General features: G+C 35.3%; 1 protein-coding gene across 1 annotated transcript; it reads left to right on the forward strand.

The window, feature by feature from the left end:
- The first annotated feature begins 66 nt into the window (after positions 1-66).
- LOC149773658 (adenosine 5'-monophosphoramidase HINT1-like) lies at positions 67-25403 on the forward strand. The gene is made up of 6 exons (XM_089946079.1): positions 67-163; positions 9705-9831; positions 12071-12220; positions 14788-14892; positions 17462-17534; positions 25238-25403. The coding sequence occupies exons 2-6, from the start codon at positions 9706-9708 to the stop codon at positions 25327-25329; spliced, it is 546 nt and encodes a 181-aa protein (XP_089802205.1). The 5' UTR covers positions 67-163; position 9705; the 3' UTR covers positions 25330-25403.
- The last annotated feature ends 389 nt before the right edge of the window (positions 25404-25792 follow it).

Consider the following 25792-nt stretch of genomic DNA (forward strand, 5'->3'; position numbering starts at 1 on the left):
TCCAGTTTATAATTATGATAATGCAGCATACGTAGTGACATTTACTTTGTTGTCGATATTTTAGTACAACATCCTACTGATAGATGGCGCTCCGTACAGTTGATGTGTTTGTGTAGATTTCAGTACCGGTGAAATAATACTTTATTGCCCTCTGGAGATATAGGTAAGTATGTGCTACAGTTATTGACAGTTATTGGCAATGCGGAAGTTTTCCCCATATCCTTACACATATAGTATTCCATTTTATTGGAATCGATCTATTAATATCTAAATAGTGACATTGGTAATTTTTGCTTTACCTGGCCAGCAGGTATTCGAAATGTCAGTTCTGAAGTCAAATGCAGCTTAGAACTGCTAAGAGGCACTAAGTGCTACAAAATGCCACGAAGTAGTCATCAAAGCATTTGTTAAAGAAAATGCTCAGAAAATTGGAATTATTTTTATGGCTACAAATCATTTTTATGTGCAAGCAGCGACTCAAAACTCAAGAAAGACAACTTTTTGTATGCAGTGTGCTAAAACTCCTAGAGTTATCGTTCATTATCTAGACATTTGCTGCTTGTATTGAAAGTCATAGATGCATTACATAATAAGTAACATTATCTCCTTGGAGCAGTTTTACCAACTGTAAACAATACTATAACAATAAATGGAAGAATCAGTCATATGGTACTTAAGATCATACATTTTTTTTCCCAAAGTGTTTTTCTTGTTTTAAGGCAGTCTTAAAATGCATATGCACTACGACTGGCCGATACACACTTAATATATCATCCTGCCCCAGCTGATAATTTCTAATTAAAAATTGAATCCAGAGAAGTCACACTTTACATGAATATAATATACATTATGCTTACATATGTAATGGTTTATATACAGACTTTATATTGTACTTCTGTCTCCCTAATCTGATATGCAATGGAAAAATGGACCGCAGTGGAAGTAAAATATGCAAACAAGATTAATATCAAGCTAAGAGGGGATGCAGAACCATTTATTAGGCATGCAGAAAAGTCCCCTTTGCACCCCAGTGCATCCCCTGGGGGTGCAAGACTGAGAGTCAAAAATCTCCTTGGTGTCAAAACTTTGGGTCAGACTGAGTAAAAAGCAAGCTTTGGTATCAAAACTAGGGGTCATATTAAAAATTTGGGGGTCTTTGAAGCACAAATGATGGTAAAGGGAAATAATGCACTTCATGATAATGTGAAAGTGGAACTTGAGAAAATGTAGGCTCTAAATGTAATCAAGAAAGTGGAAAAGCATTCTGAATGGGTTAATTAAAAATGTAATTGTACACAAGCCAGAAAGAAATTTAAGGATTTGCATAGATCCATGGAATCTTAATAAAGCTATCCAAATAGAACATTTCAAATTTCCAACATATAAAAAAATTATGTTAGATTTTGCAGGTACAGGTGTATATGAAGTTAGATGATTCCAATGGGTTTTGGCAGATTCAACTTGAAAGTTATAAATTAAGCATGTTTAGCATGCCTTTCAGCAGATATCGTTACCTACAATTATCTTTTGGAATACCAAGTGCTCCAGAAATCTGTCACAATTAATACATTATTTGAAAACATGGAAGGAATTGATACATCAGTAGATGATATCATCATATGTGGAAAAGACCAAATGGAAATTTACACCTAAGACAAGTTTTGGACAAAATTAGAAAGGTCAGACTAAAGCTTCAGAAAGAAAGATGCGTAGTTAGTGCCCCATAACTCACATTTTTAGGTGATGTTTTATCAAAAGATGGTATGAAGCCAGATCAAAGAAAACTTGAAGGTTTTGAGAGGCTAACATGCAAAGATTTCAACTACCAAATAATCAACTACCTGGCAAGCTTTTCGCCTGACCTGCATTATAGAGAAGTCTTTTAGGGGACGCTCACCAGATATGTACTTTTGAGAGAGTGACGTATGTAAGGTGAAGTAGTTCGCATTTAAAACATGCACAATGGAGAGAATGTTGGCATACCTCTATGCTACATTAATGTAATGTGGATGATATTTCTTTTGGATATTGTACTTTTGGAAATTTTACATGATTTAAGCACACTGCTAACTAAAATGACTGCTCCCTTGTGTTAAAAAATCAGCCTGAATTAGTCTAAAGTACACTATACATAGCAGCTATTAAAATAGGGTAAATGAATTTTGCCAGACTAGACAATACCAGCTTCTGTAAGTGCAATGAATGAATTACCAAATATATAAAATGTAAAAAAAAAGTTATTTGGCTCTTTTTTATGCAATTTACCTCTGAAGTTCAGGAAGTGAAAATGACCAAGTAGAGCTAGCACTTTTTTGAAAGGTGCACATCTGAAGTAAGGCCAAGCTGTATACTCTATAACCCATAGTACACCCATCAATCATACACCAAAACAAAGGGAATTAAAGGTTCTTTGCATTATGCCTAAGATATACAAGGTCTTTTTTAAATAGCCAGTATAACCAGTGAGGAAAGCCGGGGAAATTCTTTTTCTTGAAAATCCTAACCCTGTGGAAAATACGAAACTGTAGAGCGCCACCTTAGACAAGAAAATTTTTATGGAATTGGAGTCCAAATTATGCAGAAGCTTTCAAAAATCTTAAGAATCAAGTGAACCAGTATTGCAATTTTATGACTGTACAAAACAAATCAGAATTTCAGCAGCTGCAAGTCAAGAAGGACTTGGTGCTGTACTCTTGAAAAAATATGGTGAGAAATTGCTTCCAGTTGCTTATGCTTCTAGAGCTGTTTCTATCATTATGCCCAGATTAAAAGTGAATACTTGTGCTGACATTTGCATGTGAAAGATTTCAGCAGTATTTATATATATATAAATAATTTGAATAAATAAATTCCAACCTAAATGAAATAATGGGCATAATAATGATAATACAACTGTTTCCTGAGATGAGATCTCACAGCACAAAGTAATAATTTCTAAATAAACAACATTATATAGTCCTTTACTTGACCTTTGGACACAAATTAGCATTTTCTAAAAAAAAGCTATGAGCTAACAGAAATTTCCTTCTGGAAGGTTCCAAATGTTTACAAGATAATATCTTAGTTATAATTAGAAGGTCTGCTACTAAAATTGAATATAAAATGTGGTAAAGAACAGGTAGACCCATCATTTCATTGGGAATGTTCAATGTTCTGGACTCAGATTGAGATAACATGTTGTTTAAAAACCAAAGTCGATGATTCAGGTCAGGTAGAAAATGAACTTTATCTTGGACAAGGTGAAATCCAAAATACAATTATCCATCACATATAGTTAATAAAAATCTAGCAAACAATACAAATTATATATACATAATAATAGTCTAAAAATCACGAAGGAACTTGAGACTGAACATCTTCATCTTTTTTACTTGCATGGAGTGAGGCTAACATTTTTTGGCTTGCCTGAGAATTAGCTGGTGAAGAGTGTATTGAGGCAGTATGGGTAGGACTGATCTCCATAATTGACTGTATAGACATAGTTCAGTATAATGGACAAAAGATTGTATTCTGGAGGGCATAACATGTAGATGTTGTGGCTGTAGCACCTTATGATCCCTTGTATATGGCCTTAAGTCTGATCGTAATGGAAGTAGGTCATCATTGTGGGGAGGAAGTCCGTCGATTCATTAAGTTGGGATGGGTTTCTGAATGCCTGAACTTAACTGGTCCTTAATCTGCTGTGCAAGATGATGCATTTGGCTGTGCAAGATGATGCATTTGGCTGTTTTCTTAGCTCTTTTCCTCACTATTCAGCAAAAGATAATGAGTCAGTCCTTGAGTGAGCAAAGCCCAAAGGTATCTCCAGTAATGTTGAGTTCTGTGGTGGTGTCCTGGGTGCCAGGGTTGTGTAGATTTCCAGCATCTTTTTGGTTCTTTTTTTTGTGTAGTAGAAGTTCCATTTGTTGATTATCTCCCTTATCCATGAGAAATTCCCACACTGAGGCCATGTCAGTGTGTAGACTTATGATGTTGTTGTCCTTAGCTGTGCACTTTACCCATGAATTTTATTCCAGACTTTTCTTGGTCCCAACCTGTCATCATCCTAATCAGGTCATTCAATGGAAATTCCATGGCGCATTTTGAATGCCATCCAAAAGGGAGACTTTGAAATCAGGCTTAAAAGACACACATCTTCATGTCCCTATTCACCAGACTTTCAAGAAGTTCCTTCAATTCACATGCAATGACACTGTATACCAGTTCAGGGCTCTCCCGTTTGGACTCAACATTGGTCCCTGGGGCTTCACTTATCTGACAAAGTGAGTAATGGCTTATGTCCAGACCATCTCTATGGTGGCAACATCCAATTACCTGGACAACATCCTGCAAAAAATCAGATGAGTTATATATCAAAACACAACATGATAACCCTTGTTTTGCTGCTTACCAATCTGGGCTTTCTTGTCAACCAGGGCAAATCCAACCTTGCACCATCTCAAAAATATGTTGATCTAGTTATGGAGTTCAACAAACAGGTAAAAAAAGAAAACGTCATCCTCATGAATGGGCTTTGAAAATCCAGACCATGGTGGCTTCTTTATTTTTGAGGAAAACTCTATCCACATGGGAATTCCTTTGCTGACTAGGCTTCCTCAGTGCAGTAACAGAACTATCATTCTAGGTTGCATGCATATGCACCTGTTACAAAGGATTCTTTTTTCCCATTGGAGGCCAAAAGTTTGCCCACTGGACCAAACCTCTCACTATCTGCACAAATGTTAGGTACCATCTGCAGAACTGGAGCAACCTCACTTGGCTCATAGTGAATATACCTCTACAGGTACAACTGCTAGAAATCAGTCTGTATGGATGCAGTACAAAAGGCTGAGGGGGTGGGCCAACCTACTACTGTCTTTCAGGAAGCCACTGGAGTGTGGTCTCCCCAGAAATGTTATCGGCATATCAATATACTTGAGTTAAATGCCATTTTAAAGCCTTTCACTAGTGGTAAGAATATGTCAATGGAAAGGGAGTCCTCATCTCATCCAACATCTCTATGGGGGTGACTTATCTCAAATGGCAAGGTGGAAGTACCCAGACCTTTGCATCAACTAATACAGCTGAAATGGTCACTCCATCCCTTGATTCTCATGCAGATAATGTGCCTGATGGGATCAACTATTACTGGACCTGTTTGCGACAAGGTGGAATACCAAATTTCCAACCATTGTCTCACCAGTCTAGAATTCAAACACTTGGCAGTCGATGTGCTATCCATAGACTGGAACAGCCCAGATACATACGCCTACACTCCAACATCTGATTCCAAAGGTGAGACAAAAAGCAAGAGAGTCAGAAAATTGCCTCCTCCTCATTGCACCACATGGAAAAAAATCATGGATCAATGACCTCATCAATCTCACAATGGAAATTCTCTGGAAAATTGAGATTTTCCATCATCTGCTCAAATAACAATGATGGCATTTGTTTCATCTCAACCAGAAGCTTTCAAGCAAGAAGGCCCTCCACTCTTGTAAGTATACAAAGGCAAATGGCAAATTTTTAAACAGTTGTTTACAAAAGAACACATCTATCCCTCAAATAGCTAATTTCCTCCTGTTTCTTCAAAGAGAGAAAGTTAGCACAGAGTATGATGAAAGGTTACTGCTCCATGATCACTGATATATTTCATCATCATGGAAGAGAGGATATGAGACAAAACAAAGACTTATCTGACCTTCTCTCCACTTTGATTATATACAACCAAAAACATGACTCTTTGCCCAAAGAGGAACCTATCCTGAGTATTAACCTGATTGAACAAGACACCACTTTCAGTGGCAGCAATTACTGCCCTTTCATACAAGACCTGCTTCCTCATTGCTTTAGCAATTGCAGGCAGAATCAGCAAAATACAAGCTCTATCTGTGGACCTGAATTGCCTGCATTTCCGACAAGAGGGTTCAGTTTGATTCATGATGGTACCCTCTTTCATTGTCAAGAACAGGCTCTTGTCCATGGGTAACCAGACATTTGTAATGAAATAACTGTCTCTTCTGGACACTTCAGCTCAAGACTTTTTGTTCTGGATAAAGTGGGTTATTTGCTCTGCGTATCAAGAAATAATCCCAGCTCAAATGAATTTATTATGCATAGCTAAACAAGGCTAGAGCTGTTGCCACAGGCATGGAATTTAACTAAAACTGTTCTCTAATTGAAGTTATTCCAGCCATGAGACGGAGATCAGAATCCATTTTCTCCAGCTTTTATCTAAGTGATCTTTCATCCCGAAGGGCTCAACTCAGTCTGATGGGACCTATATCCATGGTACAACAGGTCACCTTTCCAGGTCACTCAACAGCTTCATAAGATGTGGTTTTTATGAATTTCACTGCATTTGTGGGTGTGGGGAGGGATTTTCCCTCTTTCAAGCCACTCCTTGGCAGATGCATTTTTCTCCATTTGGGTCATCTAGAAACTGCCTTACATACCTTAGGGGATCAGAGATAGCATCTCCAGGATAAGGGGATGTATCTCTCCTGAAGTAGCTTTCTGATAGATGGAGATTTTTTTCCATTCTGGTTATCTAGAACCTATCTCACAAAATTACCTTAGGGGACCAGAGATGGCATTTCCTGGGTAAGATGATGTATCTCCATCCACCACTTACCTATGCTCCAGTGGTATTATGATTGGGTAGCATATTTCAAGAAGAAACCAATTTTTTCTAGTCAAATATGTTTCTTCAAGAATACTTACCCAATCATAATACTGTACACATAAATCCTTTCACCCTCCCACAATTATATCCACATAGAGAGCATGCCTCACGCTCCAGTAGTTACAGATATTAGTAAGATTTGCTTTTAATCCCTATACAAATGGGAGATCACTCTGCCTGACTGCCACCTAGGTGGGCAGATAACTTTTAGCTTTTTTCCTTAGTCAAAAGTGTTATCTGGGATGGCTGGATTTTGATAAAGATAACAGAAAATGGGTTTTGTTTTTGTAATCACTGATATTGAAATCCAAGAAATTTAAATTGTGCAGCATAAACTGTCATATGTACAGGTATGTCTTTTGTGAAATATGCCTGTCACTCATATTGCTGAAAATAATAATGGTTACTCATGAATTTTTTTTTTATTAACTTACGTGATGACTACATAGTGCCACTTTCTAATTTTTAATGCTTCTTTGTGCTCTTACTAGATCTTCCAGGACCTATAAAATGTACAGTCTGTGATCACTGTTGTTGGGGGACCAGTTCTCGCAGTGCATCTAGAGTAGATGAAGATAATTATTTTCAGTCTTCCAATTCAAAATATTGTCTTTACAAAATAATCACTGGTACATAGAGATGCAGAAAATAAATGGATTTTTAAGCAAAACAAGCTAAAAGCAGGCCCATTTATGTAGTCAGTATGATGCAAAATGGCAGATTAATTCTGTGGAAGCCAAAGATATGGCTTGAGTAAAACCCTGGAGGAAAAACAATGCCTATGGAGGAAAAGCAACCATGACCAGTGGTCAGCCACATGACAGCACGGAAACTGCAAAATGTTCAAAAGTTACTGTTGGAAAAAAGGGCATTTTCAGATGTCACACTTAAAATTCTAGGGGCAACACAGCAGTCAAATAGGTGATGGTGTAGGAGTATGATTCTGTCCTTATATTGGAGTTCCTTGGCCTCAGCAAGGTTCGTCAAACGTACAAAGGTCTGTTTTCAGACAATTGCAGCTAGAACCAACAAAACAAATACTGACACAGACACTTTACAAATCCGTAAATATATGTTTGCAAACAATGCAGCAAGAACCAACAACACAAATACTGACATAGACACTATACAAATCCATAAAGGTCTGTTTGCAAATAATGCAGCAAGGTTTTATACCAAATGGCAAAGTTCATTTGATTTTGCCAGAATTACATTTACTGTCTAAAGTACCATATGTCCTCAATGTTCTTCCACTCAATGTTATGTAGCACATACTTAAGAGCTAAATCAAAAATAATATTTTTACAAATAAACTTTTGTTGATTTTCAATACATTGTTAGATGTATTTAAATATTCGTTCTTTTTTATCTTGTTTGAAGCACAGGAAAACTTACTAATAAATAAGTTTCACTTAAGAGCAAAATTTTCAGACATTTTGATGATGACAATGTTCACAATAAGTCACAAAGTACATCAATGAATTTATATATTCTCTCAGCAATTTTATGAAATTTTGAATGCATAATTTAGGTCCAAACAGTGAGATCTAAATATAGTGATCCTTGAAATGTTTACTAAAACTCTGTCAATCTTTTTTCCTTATAATTCAAATACACGTACTAGTGATTTTCTTTAGAAATCAACATGATGTAAAACATTGACCTCTGTTAAAGTTTTCCGTGGTGGGTTGACAATAGCATGAGTGACACGACTATTGTGTAATCTGAAAATAAAAGTTTAGTATTTTTTGGTGAAAAACTGCACTGAAGTGCATGAAAAGGTAGGTCATTGTCTCCTTATCTTGAAATCAGTAAGTAGTCTTTCTGAAGTATAATCTCACACCTGCCGAACAATTTACAAAAATATTCATGTGTTAGATAGATTTTCAGACATTCCATTCACTTAGGTGGCATTTTTTTTATTTTCTTTCAAACCAAACCATGACCAATGCATGTAGTGGAGCCTTGAACCTTTGGAAAGCTAATGATTTGTGTCGAATGTATTTTTACAAATGAAATTACAGAAAACATAAATTGGTCTTATCTCTGTTTTATTGAGGAAGGAAAAGCTCATTAGAACTTGTTTTTATTATGATGCAGATATCTTAGATGTTACTTGGTTTTAATTGCCATGCAGGTGTCTTAGTGATTACTTGGTTTTTATTGTCATACAGGTGACATAATGCTTATTTCGTTTTTATTATCATGCCAGTGTCTTAGTCATTACTTAGTTTTTATTGTCATACAGGTGTCTTAGTGATTACTTGTTTTTTTTTGTCATGCAGGTGTCGTAGTGATTATTTGGTTTTTATTATCATGCAGGTGTCTTAGTTATCACTTGTTTTTTTATTGTTGCGCAGGTGTCTTAGTGATTACTTGGTTTTTATTTTCATGTTGGTGTCTTAGAGATTACTTGGTTTTTATTGTCATGCAGGAGTCTTATATATTACTTGTTTTTTTATTATGCAGTTGTCTTAGTCATTACTTGGTTTTTATTGTCATGCATGTGTCTTAGTCATTACTTGGTTTTTATTGACATACAGGTGTCTTAGAGATTACTTGGTTTTTATTGTCATGCAGGTGTCTTAGCCATTACTTGGTTGTTATTTTCATGCAGGTGTCTTAGATATTACTTGTTTTTTTTATTATGCAGGTGTCTTAGTCATTACTTGGTTTTTATTGTCATGCAGGTGTCTTAGTGATTACTTGGTTTTTATTTTCATGCAGGTGTCTTGGTGATTGCTTGGTTTTTATTTTCATGTAGGTGTCTTAGAGATTACTTGGTAATATTATATTCATAATAATCCACCAATTTGTTTTTACTAAAAGGGCACAGAGATAAAATGAAATGTACTTGTACAAGAAACATTGCTTAGATATGGTATTTTTCAGCAGTTAAGCATCATTGCATCAATATTGTTATCACTGTTGTCCTTCAAGTGGTCATCATCACCATTGGCACCATCATTCTTCTTCTTCTTCTTCTTCTTCTTATTATTATTATTATCATTATTATTATTATTATTATTATTATTTTCAGAATGTTTGGACAAGTCTTTAGACAAGTTCTAGGACATCCACCAAGACAAAATATTCTTCATGTCATCAAATATCTGGCTGCAGCAGGATTTACCTCTCAGGTTTTTAGTGCAAATGTACTGGCACAGGTAATATGTCTTAGATTAGATTTATGTCTGGAAGACATGTACCGGTAATTTCCACTGCATATCAAAACATTTAAGTCCCAACTTTAAAAAAGAAATAATTGAAAAATTGTTATAATGGCATCCGAATTAAACACAGGTAATCTACATATGCATTTAAGCATGCAAGCTGAGGTTATCTTAGCTCTGGAAATCCATTGTTATCCTGATGTTGGGGACTTCAGAGCTAAGGTCAGATGCATATATAATTTCAGTAGTTGACAGAACTGAGCAATCTGGGACTTGGACTGTTTGGTATTTCTTCATAAATTGTAACTATGTAAATAATATTTGTTTAACCACTATTTTTTATTCTTTTTGATGAATTTTGATGGAACAGGGCCAGAATCAACTGAAAAACATGCCTATACTAAATTTAAAGAGCTCTCTGAACTTTGTCTATCAGTCTCAAGGAATTGAAGGTCCTGATAGGAAAACTACTGTGAGAATTGAGGTTGTCCTTTGATGGGCAGATATTTTTGGAGGTTTTGTAAATTGATGCAAGCTTACTATAAAATATCTTATTGACTATAATTATTGCTAATATTTAATTTCATTTAAACTTTTTTCTTTACTTTTTATGAATATGAGAATTTTTATTTTCATTTCTCTTCATGTAATTAAATATTAAATGTCTTGCCCAATAAGGCTTTTTCAAAATGTTTTAGGGAAATTGTACACCACCTATATTAAAAGTTTCAGGAAACTGAGGGTGCAGAGTAAATTATTGAGGGTCCACAGAATGCATAGTCTTGTTTTATAAAAGTTTAAATAGCAAAAGTAAATGGGATCTGGCAAATATCTGGCCTTGTTTTGAGCAGACATGTGATTCTACCAGTGGTAGGACAAAATACCATTTTAATGGCTGTCTACCCCATGTACCATTTTATAGTTGAAAACTATCACTTTTGAAACTTAAAAGACTTTGTGACAGATTTGAGGATAAAAAAGGTATTTCTGCATGTTTTATCACCAGTTTACAGAAACCAGTCAGAACCAATTTGCTGGAGACCTAACTGTTCCAGCAGTGCAACAGCCAGTGCATGATGCAGTCTGAGCAGTCTGATTAAGACTGACATGAGTAAACAGCAAGCTGTGAATTTATTAACTTTTTATTATAATTTGGAGAGTTTTAGGCCAAAGAAAAGATATTTATTGAGTTGTTGTAATATTATGGTATTAGAGGTGGTCTGTTATGTCTTTAGTAATTGGTTAAAATTGGCAGTCATTTGGTGGAAGTGAGATAAAACAGACAGACAAACAATAATTTGAGCAGAAAAAACACTTTCATAAGTTTTATTTTTGTTTGTCTTAGTTAATTTTTATTGTGTTTTTACATTATGTTTTAAGATGAAAATTTAAGGACAGCTGTTATCAGTTTTTGGTCAATTCCTGTCAACATTCTGAAGTGTACACTTTCTCACAATGTTAAAATAAACACAGACAAAAAATAAAAGAAGTTCTGTGATGATTGAAAATCACAGTTTAAAATGGGTGCCGGTCTCTTGGAAAATGATTTAATTAATAATTAAGTTAGGTTTTGGTTTTGAGAAGTTTCGCTATAGATCCAAGATCTGCAAATTGCAAATGGAGCTATCTCTATATACAATGGAAATGAATAACAGGAGGTGCTGCTGTGCTTCACTTTTCAAATTTGAAGTTTAAAAATTACAACTAATAGTGTCTCTTTCCTAGTAGGTTCTTCCTCCACCATTAATACTGGCTGCCATGTATAGCCTATCGTGTGCTGAAAAATGGTGTTAAACCCTACAACAACAACAACAACAACAACAACTTTCCTAGTAGATCAAAACTTTATCAAAAGGTTACTATCTCCCCAGTATTACATTCATTTGGTTATTAACTTTCTTAAGATATACTTTATAACAAGGGACATAATTTATTTTTGTTGTGCTTCATGTATATATGGTCCTGAATAAAATAATATATACAAATTTGAAGTGTTATAAACATTCTATTTATACCTCGCTATGAGAGTGGCAGGGCATAGAGAAGTACCCATGTCCCTCTGTAAATATTTTGTCTGTTCATCCATTACATCTTGGATAGGTTTAGTATTCAGGTCAGTTTCAAGTACTGTGATAGGGCACCCATGTTCTGTGAACACATTTCTTGTTAGAATGACTTTGTATCCAATGATATCTTCTTGAATCTTGAATAATAATATAATACTTGTTTCCAGGAAAAACAAAGTTTTTGCAGCAGTTCAAGTTGTCAAGCCGATGAAGTCAGCAAAGCACAGACAGCACAAAAATCAAATCAACAGCCAACAATTTTCAGCAAGATAGTGGACAAGAAAATTCCAGCAGATATCATTTACGAGGATAATCAGGTAACCAAAAGAATCCCTTATCCATAGGTATATCTGTTCATCATCTGTCATATAGCAAAGAATTTAGCTGACCACAAACCAATTCACTTGCCACCATGATATCAGTTGTTACGTAATTGACTGGACATGAGCTTGACTAAATAGCACATGTAAATTAAACTCTTATGACACTTTTTCATTCAGTTTCTACAGTATATTTATGAGTTGTGTTTCAACTACTGGGTAATTTGTCACATTATAGAACATAGGTTTTCAAGAAATAAATATGGAAATGGTTATATGGAGATTTTGTTTTCTTAGGGGTCATTAACTAGGAGAGGTGTTTTAAAATGTGTTGTCCAGTGGTCTGCTCTTAAGGGCATTTCCCTACAATGGACACAAACCATAAATAAAACTCTTAGAAATGTTAAAATCATATAAAAAAAACATTTAGTCCCTTTAATCAAAGATGTCTAATATGGTACTGTCTCGACTGTCCTGTTAGGAAATTTTCACAATAAAAATATTTTAAAAAATTGTTAGAACCAATTATATCATTTGGTCTGATCTGTTTTTGCTGTGTTGAAAAAACATTTAGTATGTGATTTAATGGAATATACACTTGAAATGTTTGGCTTGGAGAGATGTTATCCCTTCCTGTGCATAGTATACATTTCTCTTTTAACAAATATAGTTTTTATTACTAGAAGCAAACTTAAGTGTACAGTCTTATGAAAATTAGCAGTAGAGTATAGACCTTTTGGCCTTCAGGCCAGTTTTATATTTTATGGGAGGCAGATATTTTTTTAAATGATTAGACCTGATATTAGTTAGATTCCTTGGATCATAACTGGAACAGTTGGAAAAATGCTTTTAAATAGAAATCAACTCACAAATTTCGCCAATAGTTTTTCATATGTTATTATAAATTCTAAGTGATATTGAAAGAAAATTTAGAAAAATACTTAAAGCAGCATCTTTACAATAGTAGAAATGACCATAAATTGCAATATATCTGGAATTATGTTGACAATAGTAGAAAGGACCGAACATTGCAATATGTCTGGAATTATGTTGACAATAGTAGAAAGGACCGAACATTGCAATATATCTGGAATTATGTTGACAATAGTAGAAAGGACCGAACATTGCAATATGTCTGGAATTATGTTGACAATAGTAGAAAGGGCCGAACATCGCAATATGTCTGGAATTATGTTGACAATAGTAGAAAGGGCCGAACATCGCAATATGTCTGGAATTATGTTGACAATAGTAGATAGGACCGAACATTGTAATATGTATGGAATTATGTTGACAATAGTAGAAAGGACCAAACATTGCAATATGTCTGGAATTATGTTGACAATAGTAGAAAGGACTGAACATTGCAATATGTCTGGAATTATGTTGACAATAGTAGAAAAGACCGAACATTGCAATATGTCTGGAATTATGTTGACAATAATAGAAAGGACTGAACATTGCAATATGTCTGGAATTATGTTGACAATAGTAGAAAGGACCGAACATTGCAATATGTCTGGAATTATCTTGACAATAGTAGAAAGGACCGAACATTGCAATATGTCTGGAATTATCTTGACAATAGTAGAAAGGACCATAAATTGCAATATGTCTGGAATTATCTTGACAATAGTAGAAAGGACCATAATTTGCAATATGTATGGAATTTTGTTGATAATAGTAGAAAGGACCATAAGTTGCAATATGTCTGGAATTATCTTGACAATAGTAGAAAGGACCATAAATTGCAACATGTCAGGTATTATGTTGACAATAGTAGAAAGGACTGAATTGCAATATGTCTGGAATTATGTTGACAATAGTAGAAAGGACTGAACATTGCAATATGTCTGGAATTATGTTGACAATAATAGAAAGGACTGAACATTGCAATATGTCTGGAATTATGTTGACAATAGTAGAAAAGACCGAACATTGCAATATGTCTGGAATTATGTTGACAATAGTAGAAAGGACCATAAATTGCAATATGTCTGGAATTATCTTGACAAAAGTAGAAAGGACCATAATTTGCAATATGTATGGAATTTTGTTGATAATAGTAGAAAGGACCATAAGTTGCAATATGTCTGGAATTATCTTGACAATAGTAGAAAGGACCATAAATTGCAACATGTCTGGAATTATCTTGACAATAGTAGAAAGGACCATCAATTGCAATATGTCTGGAATTCTGTTTGCGATAGTAGAAAGGACCATAAATTGCAATATGTCATCTCAGTGTTACATGTGGATTTTGACAAAATTTTCTGAATAAATCTTTTTTTAATTCTATCTTTTGTGAAACTCTACTTTTACTTTGATGAAATGGTGGTAAAAAATGAATGCAGTGTGAGTTAAAGACCAAAAATGAACTAGGTCATTACTGAAAGCTGCTTCATATAACTTTGCTATAAAGCTAAATAATTGTTGCACAAAAGGCAGTAGTCAGAATATTAAGTCAAAGTTTGACAAGGTATAAATATGTATGTTATATACAAAGTCTTAGTATATCAAATTGTAGGGCATAACTGTACATGATACTCATGTTTTCTCCTCAGTGTGTTGTGTTTCGGGATGTAAACCCACAGGGACCTGTTCATTTTCTGGTGATTCCACGCAAACCAATTCCAGGGCTCAGTGATGTACAGGATGAGGATGAGCTGGTATGATTATGCCATTATTTATAAAAGTGCATTTAAAAAGCCAGTCTTTTTTAACAGCTTTGCATGTTTTAACAATGTATCCTTATGACACTGGGCATGAGATGTTTTGCCATCTTTATCTGATGACAAACCCCCCTCATACTAAGCAAAATTTATACAAATATTTACTAAAGATGTTTTTCTTTTTATGAGTCCATGCCCTATGATTTTAGAAATTTACTCAGACTCGTTTCCATGGACTTATTGTGGTATGAATACTATACATATCCAAACTAGTGAACCCTGAGGGAACAACAGACCTTGGATATGTAAATATTTGACCATGAATGTGATGGAACTTGGATGCAAATATGGAACTAGACAGGTGCAAAATCAAACACATTATAACTTCCTATCCATACCCTGGGATTTTTCTAAGGTGATTAGGGATGGGGCATGGTTCCATTATTTTGGAGAAAAGTTAGCTTAATTGAAACTTGGGAATTGTGCATAATTTGTAATTATGTCATATTGGATAGGGTAATACTTTTGTTGGATTTGATACCTTTTATGCCACGGAGATCCGAACAAAATCTCTAAGTCCCCCATTAAAATGTTGATGTCCTTCCTGTCAGACTTCATTTTCTCACCTGCCTTCATTGTGCTTTGGGTAAATGTTGGGATGGTCACACAGTAATGCAGCCTTTTAATTTGAATTCAAGTTCATACTATTGTTTACTGTTGACTTGTTGATTGGTTTTCATGTTATGCCTTAATGCTTGAGGTTTGTGTTAATAATGAAATTACTAACCCCACAAGTATATTTCATAAAGGAAAAATATATATACATTTTGCTGAGCTTTTGTCATATTTTTGGTACACATTGTGGGACTTGGTCAAGTTAAGCTGTTGAAGCTAAGGTTTAAGCTATCTCTGAATTCTCAGTGCCTATCAGTAAAAAGCAAATGATGCAGCTTTTGGGTATAGCTGGATATTATCGGAAATTTTGCTCCAGTTTTTCCATAATCAGTGAGTCCCTGGCCAATTTTTTAAGTAGCAGACCAAGTTTTATTGGCCTGACTAATGTCAGGAGGTGTTCGATAAATTAAAGGTCTTACTTAAAAGTGAACCACTTCTTTCAGTTCCAGGTTTCAATCAAAACCATTTAAGAGGTCTGTTGATGCAAGTGATTGATGGGTTTGTGGCATATTAATTAAGGAAGATAAAAATGATGTGGATCATCCTGTGTGCAATTTTCCCCCCAAAATATTAAATAAGAAACAGAGAAATTATTCCACTATCAAGAGGGAGTGTTTGGTTCTAATTTTTGGCTTTAGAACACTTTCAAGCGTATAGTATTTCTGCTCAATAAAAATCGAAGATTGTTTGATGGAGTTTGATGTTGTAAGAATACAACATAGATATTCTGCACATCAAGGGAAAAGAAAATTTAATTGCAGATGCACTTTCACATGTAAAGAAGTTTAAGATTACTTTATTTTGTATACATTTTTGTATATTCATAATACATCATCCTATGTAATTTCATTATTATCATTTGTCTCTTTGATTAATATGGAAATTGAAAGCTTTACTGCATATATTTTTCTTTTCCTTATGAGGGGAGGTGTTATGTATATCTGTATTTTTTGTAACTCAGGCTGCATGATTTTATCTAATTTTATTCATGGCTGTAAATTGTACAGAATATTTTTAGTTAGTTTTGCCAACATGATCTGAGTCGGTTCAGAGCATAATATTCAATCTACTGCTCTGGTATTCTAGCGGTTAGAGCGTCTGCCTTGGAAGTGGGAGGTCATGGGTTCAACTTTGGGCTGAGTCATACCAAAGACTTACAAAAATGGAACTAAAAGCTGCCAAGCTTGGCGCTTGGCATTAACAGTTTACTATTAGGACTGGTTGGCCTGGTGTCAGGATAATGTGACTGTGTGGAACATCATGCTATATGTCTGTGGCATGATGCCCAAGCGCATCACTATAAACTGCCACACTGCAGACATCATAGCGATATGACTGAAAAATTGTTAAAGCTACATTAAAAATCCTAATCAGACACACACACACACACAAACATGCACTCAATAGGATCTATACATAGATTATTATGTATGCAGATATGTTTTATGTTGTATTTAAATATTGTATGAGAGGAAAAACTTTTGTTTGGACTGTTCAATTTAAATAAAAAGTGCTCATTATTTGGACTATAATATTATTTTGGAACTGTGAATTATTTAAAGGAATTCTGGACAATGCCATAATATTTGGAGGACAGGTACATTTCCAGTTTTGAAATTTATAAGGAAATTTGTATTAATTTAGGACTTTCATAGACCTTTGTAGGGATTTGTTTGGATTCACTTCATAATATTGTAAGTTCCACTCTTTTAATTTATAACTTTGATAATTAAATTGTTTCTTTCTTTCACATAGTTTCTGATGATAAGAGTCATAACAATATATATATATATATATATATATATATATATATATATATATATATATATATATATATATATATATATGTAAAGTGGGTTTTCTTAAATGAAGAATTCTTTTTTCATTGTAGTTGCTTGGTCACCTTCTCATAGTTGCAAAGAAAATGGCAGAAAAGGAGAAATTGTTGGATGGTTACAGATTGGGTAAGATTATACAACCAGCAAGATATTGATCCTATTCTACCATTGTCGAGGTATGGCATTAAGACTGGCCATATTTCCATGTATGTCTGTATCATATGCATTTGTTGGCTGAGTATTTCCATTATTCCCTCCTGTTACATAAATATGGCCTCATCTGACTTTCATTAGCTGGTCTGGACCCTTTTGTCTAGTAGTGTTGCAGATGTGAGACATATGAACTGGGTTCAATTCCTGACCCAGACAGTTAGACTTTGTATCCTACTCTGTTATATATGGTGGCACATGGAGCTCTGAGTAGTTGATGACTAGCTGGGTATGGGTCTTGACAACTCTGATAGGTAAATCTGGGTGACAGTGATGAATGTGAAGGTATGGGTATCAGTCCAGGCATATGATGAATGATGAATGTGAAGGTAATGTAAGACATGTATCAGTGTAGGCATACGATCAATGATGAATGTGAAGGTAATGGAAGAAGTACATTAGTGTAGGCAAATCATCAATGTTGAATGTAAAGGTAAGGGAAGGAGTACATTAGTGTAGTCATATGATCAATATTAAATGTGAAGATAAGGGAATGAGTACATTAGTGTAGTCATATGATCAATATTAAATGTGAATATAAGGGAATGTGTACATTAGTATAGTCATATGATCAATATTAAATGTGAAGATAAGGGAAGGAGTACTTTAGTGTAGGCATATGATCAATGATGAATGTGAAGATAAGGGAAGGAGTGTATCAGTGTTGGCATATGATCAATGTTGAATGTGAAGGTAAGGGAAGGAGTGTATCAGTGTAGGCATATGATAATATTGAATGTGAAGGTAAGGGAAGGAGTGTATCAGTGTTGGCATATGATCAGTGTTGAATGTAAAGGTAAGGGAAGGAGTGTATCAGTGTAGGCATATGATAATATTGAATGTGAAGGTAAGGGAAGGAGTGTATCAGTGTTGGCATATGATTAATGTTGAATGTAAAGGTAAGGGAAGGAGTGTATCAGTGATGGCATATGATAATATTGAATGTGAAGGTAAGGGAAGGAGTGTATCAGTGTAGGCATATGATAATACTGAATGTGAAGGTAAGGGAAGGAGTGTATCAGTGTTGGCATATGATTAATGTTGAATGTAAAGGTAATGGAAGGAGTGTATCAGTGTAGGCATATGATAATATTGAATGTGAAGGTAAGGGAAGGAGTGTATCATTGTTGGCATATGATCAGTGTTGAATGTAAAGGTAAGGGAAGGAGTGTATCAGTGTTGGCATATGATTAATGTTGAATGTGAAGGTAAGGGAAGGAGTGTATCAGTGTAGGCATATGATTAATATTGAATGTGAAGGTAAGGGAAGGAGTGTATCAGTGTTGGCATATGATCAGTGTTGAATGTAAAGGTAAGGGAAGTAGTGTATCAGTGTTGGCATATGATCAGTGTTGAATGTGAAGGTAAGGGAAGGAGTGTATCAGTGTAGGCATATGATCAATGTTGAATGTGAAGATAAGGGAAGGAGAGTATCAGTGTTGGCATATGATTAATGTTGAATGTAAAGGTAAGGGAAGGAGTGTATCAGTGTTGGCATATGATCAGTGTTGAATGTGAAGGTAAGGGAAGGAGTGTATCAGTGTTGGCATATGATAATATTGAATGTGAAGATAAGGGAAGGAGTGTATCAGTGTAGGCATATGATTAATATTGAATGTAAAGGTAAGGGAAGGAGTGTATCAGTGTAGGCCTATGATAATATTGAATGTGAAGATAAGGGAAGGAGTGTATCAGTGTAGGCATATGATTAATATTGAATGTAAAGGTAAGGGAAGGAGTGTATCAGTGTTGGCATATGATTAATGTTGAATGTAAAGGTAATGGAAGGAGTGTATCAGTTTTAGCATGTGATCAGTGTTGAATGTGAAGGTAATGGAAGGAGTGTATCAGTGTAGGCATATGATAATATTGAATGTAAAGGTAAGGGAAGGAGTGTATCAGTGTAGGCATATGATTAATGTTGAATGTGAAGGTAAGGGAAGGAGTGTATCAGTGTTGGCATATGATCAGTGTTGAATGTAAAGGTAAGGGAAGGAGTGTATCAGTGTTGGCATATGATTAATGTTGAATGTAAAGGTAAGGGAAGGAGTGTATCAGTGTTGGCATATGATCAATGTTGAATATAAAGGTAAGGGAAGGAGTGTATCAGTGTTGGCATATGATTAATATTGAATGTGAAGGTAAGGGAAGGAGTGTATCAGTGCTGGCATATGATCAGTGTTGAATGTAAAGGTAAGGGAAGGAGTGTATCAGTGTTGGCATATGATTAATGTTGAATGTAAAGGTAAGGGAAGGAGTGTATCAGTGTTGGCATATGATCAATGTTGAATATAAAGGTAAGGGAAGGAGTGTATCAGTGTTGGCATATGATTAATAGTGAATGTGAAGGTAAGGGAAGGAGTGTATCAGTGTTGGCATATGATCAGTGTTGAATGTAAAGGTAAGGGAAGGAGTGTATCAGTGTTGGCATATGATCAATGTTGAATGTAAAGGTACGGGAAGGAGTGTATCAGTGTAGGCATATGATTAATGTTGAATGTAAAGGTAAGGGAAGGAGTGTATCAGTGTAGGCATATGATCAGTGTTAAATGTGAAGATAAGGGAAGGAGTGTATCAGTGTTGGCATATGATTAATAGTGAATGTGAAGGTAAGGGAAGGAGTGTATCAGTGTTGGCCTATGATCAGTGTTGAATGTGAAGGTAAGGGAAGGAGTGTATCAGTGTTGGCATATGATAATATTGAATGTGAAGATAAGGGAAGGAGTGTATCAGTGTAGGCATATGATTAATAGTGAATGTGAAGGTAAGGGAAGGAGTGTATCAGTGTTGGCATATGATCAGTGTTGAATGTAAAGGTAAGGGAAGGAGTGTATCAGTGTTGGCATATGATCAGTGTTGAATGTGAAGGTAAGGGAAGGAGTGTATCAGTGTTGGCATATGATAATATTGAATGTGAAGATAAGGGAAGGAGTGTATCAGTGTAGGCATATGATTAATATTGAATGTAAAGGTAAGGGAAGGAGTGTATCAGTGTAGGCATATGATAATATTGAATGTAAAGGTAAGGGAAGGAGTGTATCAGTGTAGGCATATGATTAATGTTGAATGTAAAGGTAAGGGAAGGAGTGTATCAGTGTTGGCATATGATCAGTGTTGAATGTAAAGGTAAGGGAAGGAGTGTATCAGTGTAGGCATATGATCAGTGTTAAATGTGAAGATAAGGGAAGGAGTGTATCAGTGTTGGCATATGATTAATAGTGAATGTGAAGGTAAGGGAAGGAGTGTATCAGTGTTGGCCTATGATCAGTGTTGAATGTGAAGGTAAGGGAAGGAGTGTATCAGTGTTGGCATATGATAATATTGAATGTGAAGATAAGGGAAGGAGTGTATCAGTGTAGGCATATGATTAATAGTGAATGTGAAGGTAAGGGAAGGAGTGTATCAGTGTTGGCATATGATCAGTGTTGAATGTAAAGGTAAGGGAAGGAGTGTATCAGTGTTGGCATATGATCAGTGTTGAATGTGAAGGTAAGGGAAGGAGTGTATCAGTGTTGGCATATGATAATATTGAATGTGAAGATAAGGGAAGGAGTGTATCAGTGTAGGCATATGATTAATATTGAATGTAAAGGTAAGGGAAGGAGTGTATCAGTGTAGGCATATGACAATATTGAATGTGAAGATAAGGGAAGGAGTGTATCAGTATAGGCATATGATTAATATTGAATGTAAAGGTAAGGGAAGGAGTGTATCAGTGTAGGCATATGATTAATGTTGAATGTAAAGGTAAGGGAAGGAGTGTATCAGTGTTGGCATATGATCAGTGTTGAATGTAAAGGTAAGGGAAGGAGTGTATCAGTGTAGGCATATGATAATATTGAATGTGAAGATAAGGGAAGGAGTGTATCAGTGTAGGCATATGATTAATATTGAATGTGAAGGTAAGGGAAGGAGTGTATCAGTGTTGGCATATGATTAATAGTGAATGTGAAGATAAGGGAGGAGTGTATCAGTGTTGGCATATGATCAATATAGAATGTGAAGGTAATGGAAGGAGTGTATCAGTGTTGGCATATGATTAATAGTGAATGTGAAGATAAGGGAGGAGTGTATCAGTGTTGGCATATGATCAATATAGAATGTGAAGGTAAGGGAAGGAGTGTATCAGTGTAGGCATATGATCAGTGTTGAATATGAAGGCAAGGGGAGGATGATCAATGTTGAATATGGGGGTAAGGGGAGGAGTATATTAGTGTAGGCTTATGAAACCACATAGTAGCCTTACTAGTATGGACCATTCAACCTTGTTATTTACATGCCTGACTGTTGGACACACAAAATGGGTTTGATTTCCATTAGACTTTGCATCCCCATCTGTTATATTTCATTTTCTCTGGAAGATTAAACAAAACTTGAAACACTGAATAAGTTAGTCTACATGACATAGATGTTAATCATATCTCTTAAGTTCTAACTGTCCTAGTCACTTTCATCTTAGAGATGCAAGATGTAATTCCAGACATTATAATTTTACACCATATACTTACAGATTGTTGTCTTTCTTACTAGTCCATCATTTTACTTAACAATTAAAATGCTCATTATTAGTCTATAGTGTATTAAAGATGTTGGTACTGATAGGTCAAAACTTTAATGACTGCTGACATTTATGAGTGCTGCCACATATCCAAACCTTTGTCAGCATCTTTGATTGAAGCTATTATTTATATGCTTTAAATGTATAGACAAAACTACTTATATGTGTTATGTTTTAATTGGATAGAATAAATGAGTTTGAAATGGAATATGAATGTAGAGGCTGTCGAGCTGAGATGTATGTTCCTACATTGTATCAAATGAGTTCTTTACCCTAGCTCAAAACAAAACCCTTAATTGTTTATATATTTATTACAGATTCCCATTTTTATTCACACATTCTTCTAGAAAATGTTTTCATGTATACTTTTAAGAAATGATTTAGGCATCTGGCAGGTTTTTTTATCCCACAAATCACACCATTCTTTGAGTTGATTTGTATTGCAATCTTCTCTGTTAGTTTGAGGCTGCATTGAGGATGTTAGGAAGCAGGTTGCATTGAAGATGTTAGTTTGAGGCTGCATTGAGGATGTTAGGAAGCAGATTGCATTGAGGATGCTAGGAAGCAGGTTGCATTGAAGATGTCAGTTTGAGGCTGCATTGAGGATGTTGAGAAGCAAGCTCTACATGAATTGCCTCTCCAACTTTCCCATTTTTTCATATTCTTTTTCATATTCTTCATTTCCAATGATAAGATGACCTATAGGAATAAAAAAAACAGATTCTAGTAAAGTGCAGTCATTTCAACTGCAACAGCAATATCAATGACAGCAGTCTTCCCAGACAATAAGCTGTGTTAGAGGAACCCAGTTTCTCCTACTGTGAGCCTCTAAACAAACATCAATGATTCATAGCCCCTGCTGACAGTATCCCAGTAGGAACCATATTCTTTGGCTTTCAGAAGGCTTTAATGGATCTGTTCCCAGACAGTGAATGAGTGATCCAAGTTATTTCTGTGGGATTTATTAATTCATGACCCTCCCCTTTCAACTATGTCTGTGACAGAGGTCCCAGGCCAGAGAAGGCATTCATTGTGAAGGACCATTAAATGGGTAGTGAAGATCATTCATTAACTGTTTTTAGCCACACCTCAGTTCAGTGTAGAGACAGCCAAGGTGATAAGAATTTGTCATTGGAGAAGCATGTTTGCAATTGTTACTGTCTTGTACATGAAGACTCTCCAGTATTGTTCAGTATAATCTTTGGAGTATAAAATTGCAAGTTTTAGTGATTTAATGTGATGGGGATTTAACTTGACACAAAAAGTGGTAATCATAGAAGGATCAGCATTAACTTCCCATACCAATCTTTTTTAATTTCTTCATTCTCTTGATTGGTTTCAAAATATATACATGTTGATGGTCCTGAAGTTTTATTTTCAAAGCAGTGGTGAGAAAGTACATTCTTGACTCTGGTCATAACCAGATAATGTTTTGTGCTACCAGCATGGATGGTCATAATGGCAGTGGGTTGTTAAAAGAGTTCTTATGATGTCTGGTTGGTTCTGAATGAAACTGGTGCTGTTGTAATAACACAATATGGCTACCTCAGTGGCCCTCTTTACAGTTTTGTTACCACTACATCTGCTTAATAGATGATTATATTGACTTGAGGTTTTCACTAAAATAATTCTTTTGATGTCCTAAATGAAAATAGCATCAACCTGACATCAAATATGGTCATGATGGTGAAATATAACCATGATGGTGAACATGGAACAGATGGTCATACTGTCACAGTTTTAACTAAAGACTTCTTACAATATCTAGTTGGTCCAGAATGGAAATTATGCTTTTGTAACACCCAATATGGCCACTATAGTATCCATCTTGAAACTTTTTTGTATTACTACTCTTCCAGAAGTGATGGTTGTATTGACAAGGGGTTTTCACTGACAGACATATGATGTCTTGTTGGTCCAAAGTGAAATGGTCAATGAAATGTTGCCATTGCAACTAGTCTATACTTTTGGTCCAAAATAAACACTGTACTGATCTAATGTCCAATATGGCTGGCATAGTTGCCATTTTGAAAATCTTGTTATTTGTACTTCTGCTTAATAGATTGCCATTGTTTAAGTAAAAGATTTCATATAGTGTCTAGTTGGCCCAAAATTAAAATTGTGCCATTCTGACCTCAGGTATGGCCACTGTGGTAACCTTCTTGAAAATCTTATCATTACTTATCCTGAATGGATGTTCGTACTGACATGGAGTTTCCTTAGCAAGCACAGGTGAATTTTCCAGTTTTGGGGATTATCTTTGCAGAGGAGCTAAATCTGGTAGTGATTACCAAAATTTCCACCAGACTTTCATGATACGAACCTCATCATGGTCTATGGTTTATAGCTGTTGCTGGATTAGCCCAGTTTTCCATTGGTAAGGAAATGACATATGATTCTCCTTGTTTTCTAGTAAAGATACAAGAATTATCAGTTTCACAATTATTCTTTGGCTGTGCTACCTCTTTAGTTCCAAAGCTAAGACAGTTCATTCTTTGATATATTCTCAAATCCATTTGATCTTGGGTTCAAGGCCCCAATCATAGAAAATTTGCATTAAGGTTTTGGTTAAAGTTGTTTCATTTTCTTACACTTGCCAAACCCTTGAATGGCTTTTGTTTAGATGAATCATTATGAAGCTAAGACTTTTCATTCTGTAACATGTTTACACAACCTAAAATTGACCATGGAATTAAGGTCATATGTTTTAAAGCAGATCTCAGCATGCAGGTCATGGCCTTCTTGTTATTGTAAATTATAATTTACCTAAACTACTTACTTGATCATACAGTGCCTCACACCTGTCCTCAAATGCAAGCTTCTTTGTGGATGCATTGCTCAAGATTAAACTGATATGGTATCCAGGTAACCATTTAGCAGAGACTGGGAAAGTTATCTTCATAGTATTCCAGAAGAGTTTTATCCCATAGATACTAACTTCATAAAAGAGAGATATATAGATATGGAAACTGCACATTTTTCATCTGTGTGGGAGGACTGGATTTGGGAAACAGCTTTTGGAGAAACATACATGTAATTTGAAATAAAAATTTACTTTCAGTGATCAATAATGGAAGACATGGGGCCCAGTCTGTGCATCATCTACATATCCATGTCATTGGAGGACGACAGATGAAATGGCCTCCAGGCTGAATTCCAAAGTTTTTGTTTTCCAAATTAAAATGTCATGAGTTGCATTCAGCAATAAAAGTGTTATTATAGTGAAATCCGAATGCCTGGTCAGTTGCCCCTATTAGATTGCATCTGTTAGATTGCATATTTAAGCTGAAGAAGGTAGTTTACCATATGAAACCATGTAAAAATGTTTTATCTCATACAATACCATACAGGCTTGCACATAAAATGGGTTCAGCATCACAACATAGACATCTGCCATTGCATAAAGCACCAGCAGATCAAGGTCTGTGTTGTTTCTTCTACTGATTACCTCTTACAAACTGTATGGACCCATCAATGCTGGTGCATTATATGATGGCAAATCTGGGTCTATGAAGTTCAGGTATATATGGAAGTTTGCAGATGGATCCGAGTCACAGGTGAATATTGATAAGAACAGTTTCCGAAGGAAGGTTTTGAAACAAGTTCAAAGCAAAAG

This window comes from Sinohyriopsis cumingii, unplaced genomic scaffold (assembly GCF_028554795.1).
Source record: "Sinohyriopsis cumingii isolate HCF-2022 unplaced genomic scaffold, ASM2855479v2 utg000622l, whole genome shotgun sequence".
In the NCBI taxonomy this organism is placed as follows: domain Eukaryota; kingdom Metazoa; phylum Mollusca; class Bivalvia; order Unionida; family Unionidae; genus Sinohyriopsis; species Sinohyriopsis cumingii.

Coding starts and splice junctions, on each gene's coding strand:
- LOC149773658 (XM_089946079.1), top strand. CDS start 9,706: ATGTTTGGACAAGTCTTTAGACAAGTTCTAGGACATCCACCAAGACAA. Junction 9,832..12,070: donor GTGCAAATGTACTGGCACAG/GTAATATGTCTT, acceptor ACTTGTTTCCAG/GAAAAACAAAGTTTTTGCAG. Junction 17,535..25,237: donor GTTGGATGGTTACAGATTGG/GTAAGATTATAC, acceptor ATTTACTTTCAG/TGATCAATAATGGAAGACAT.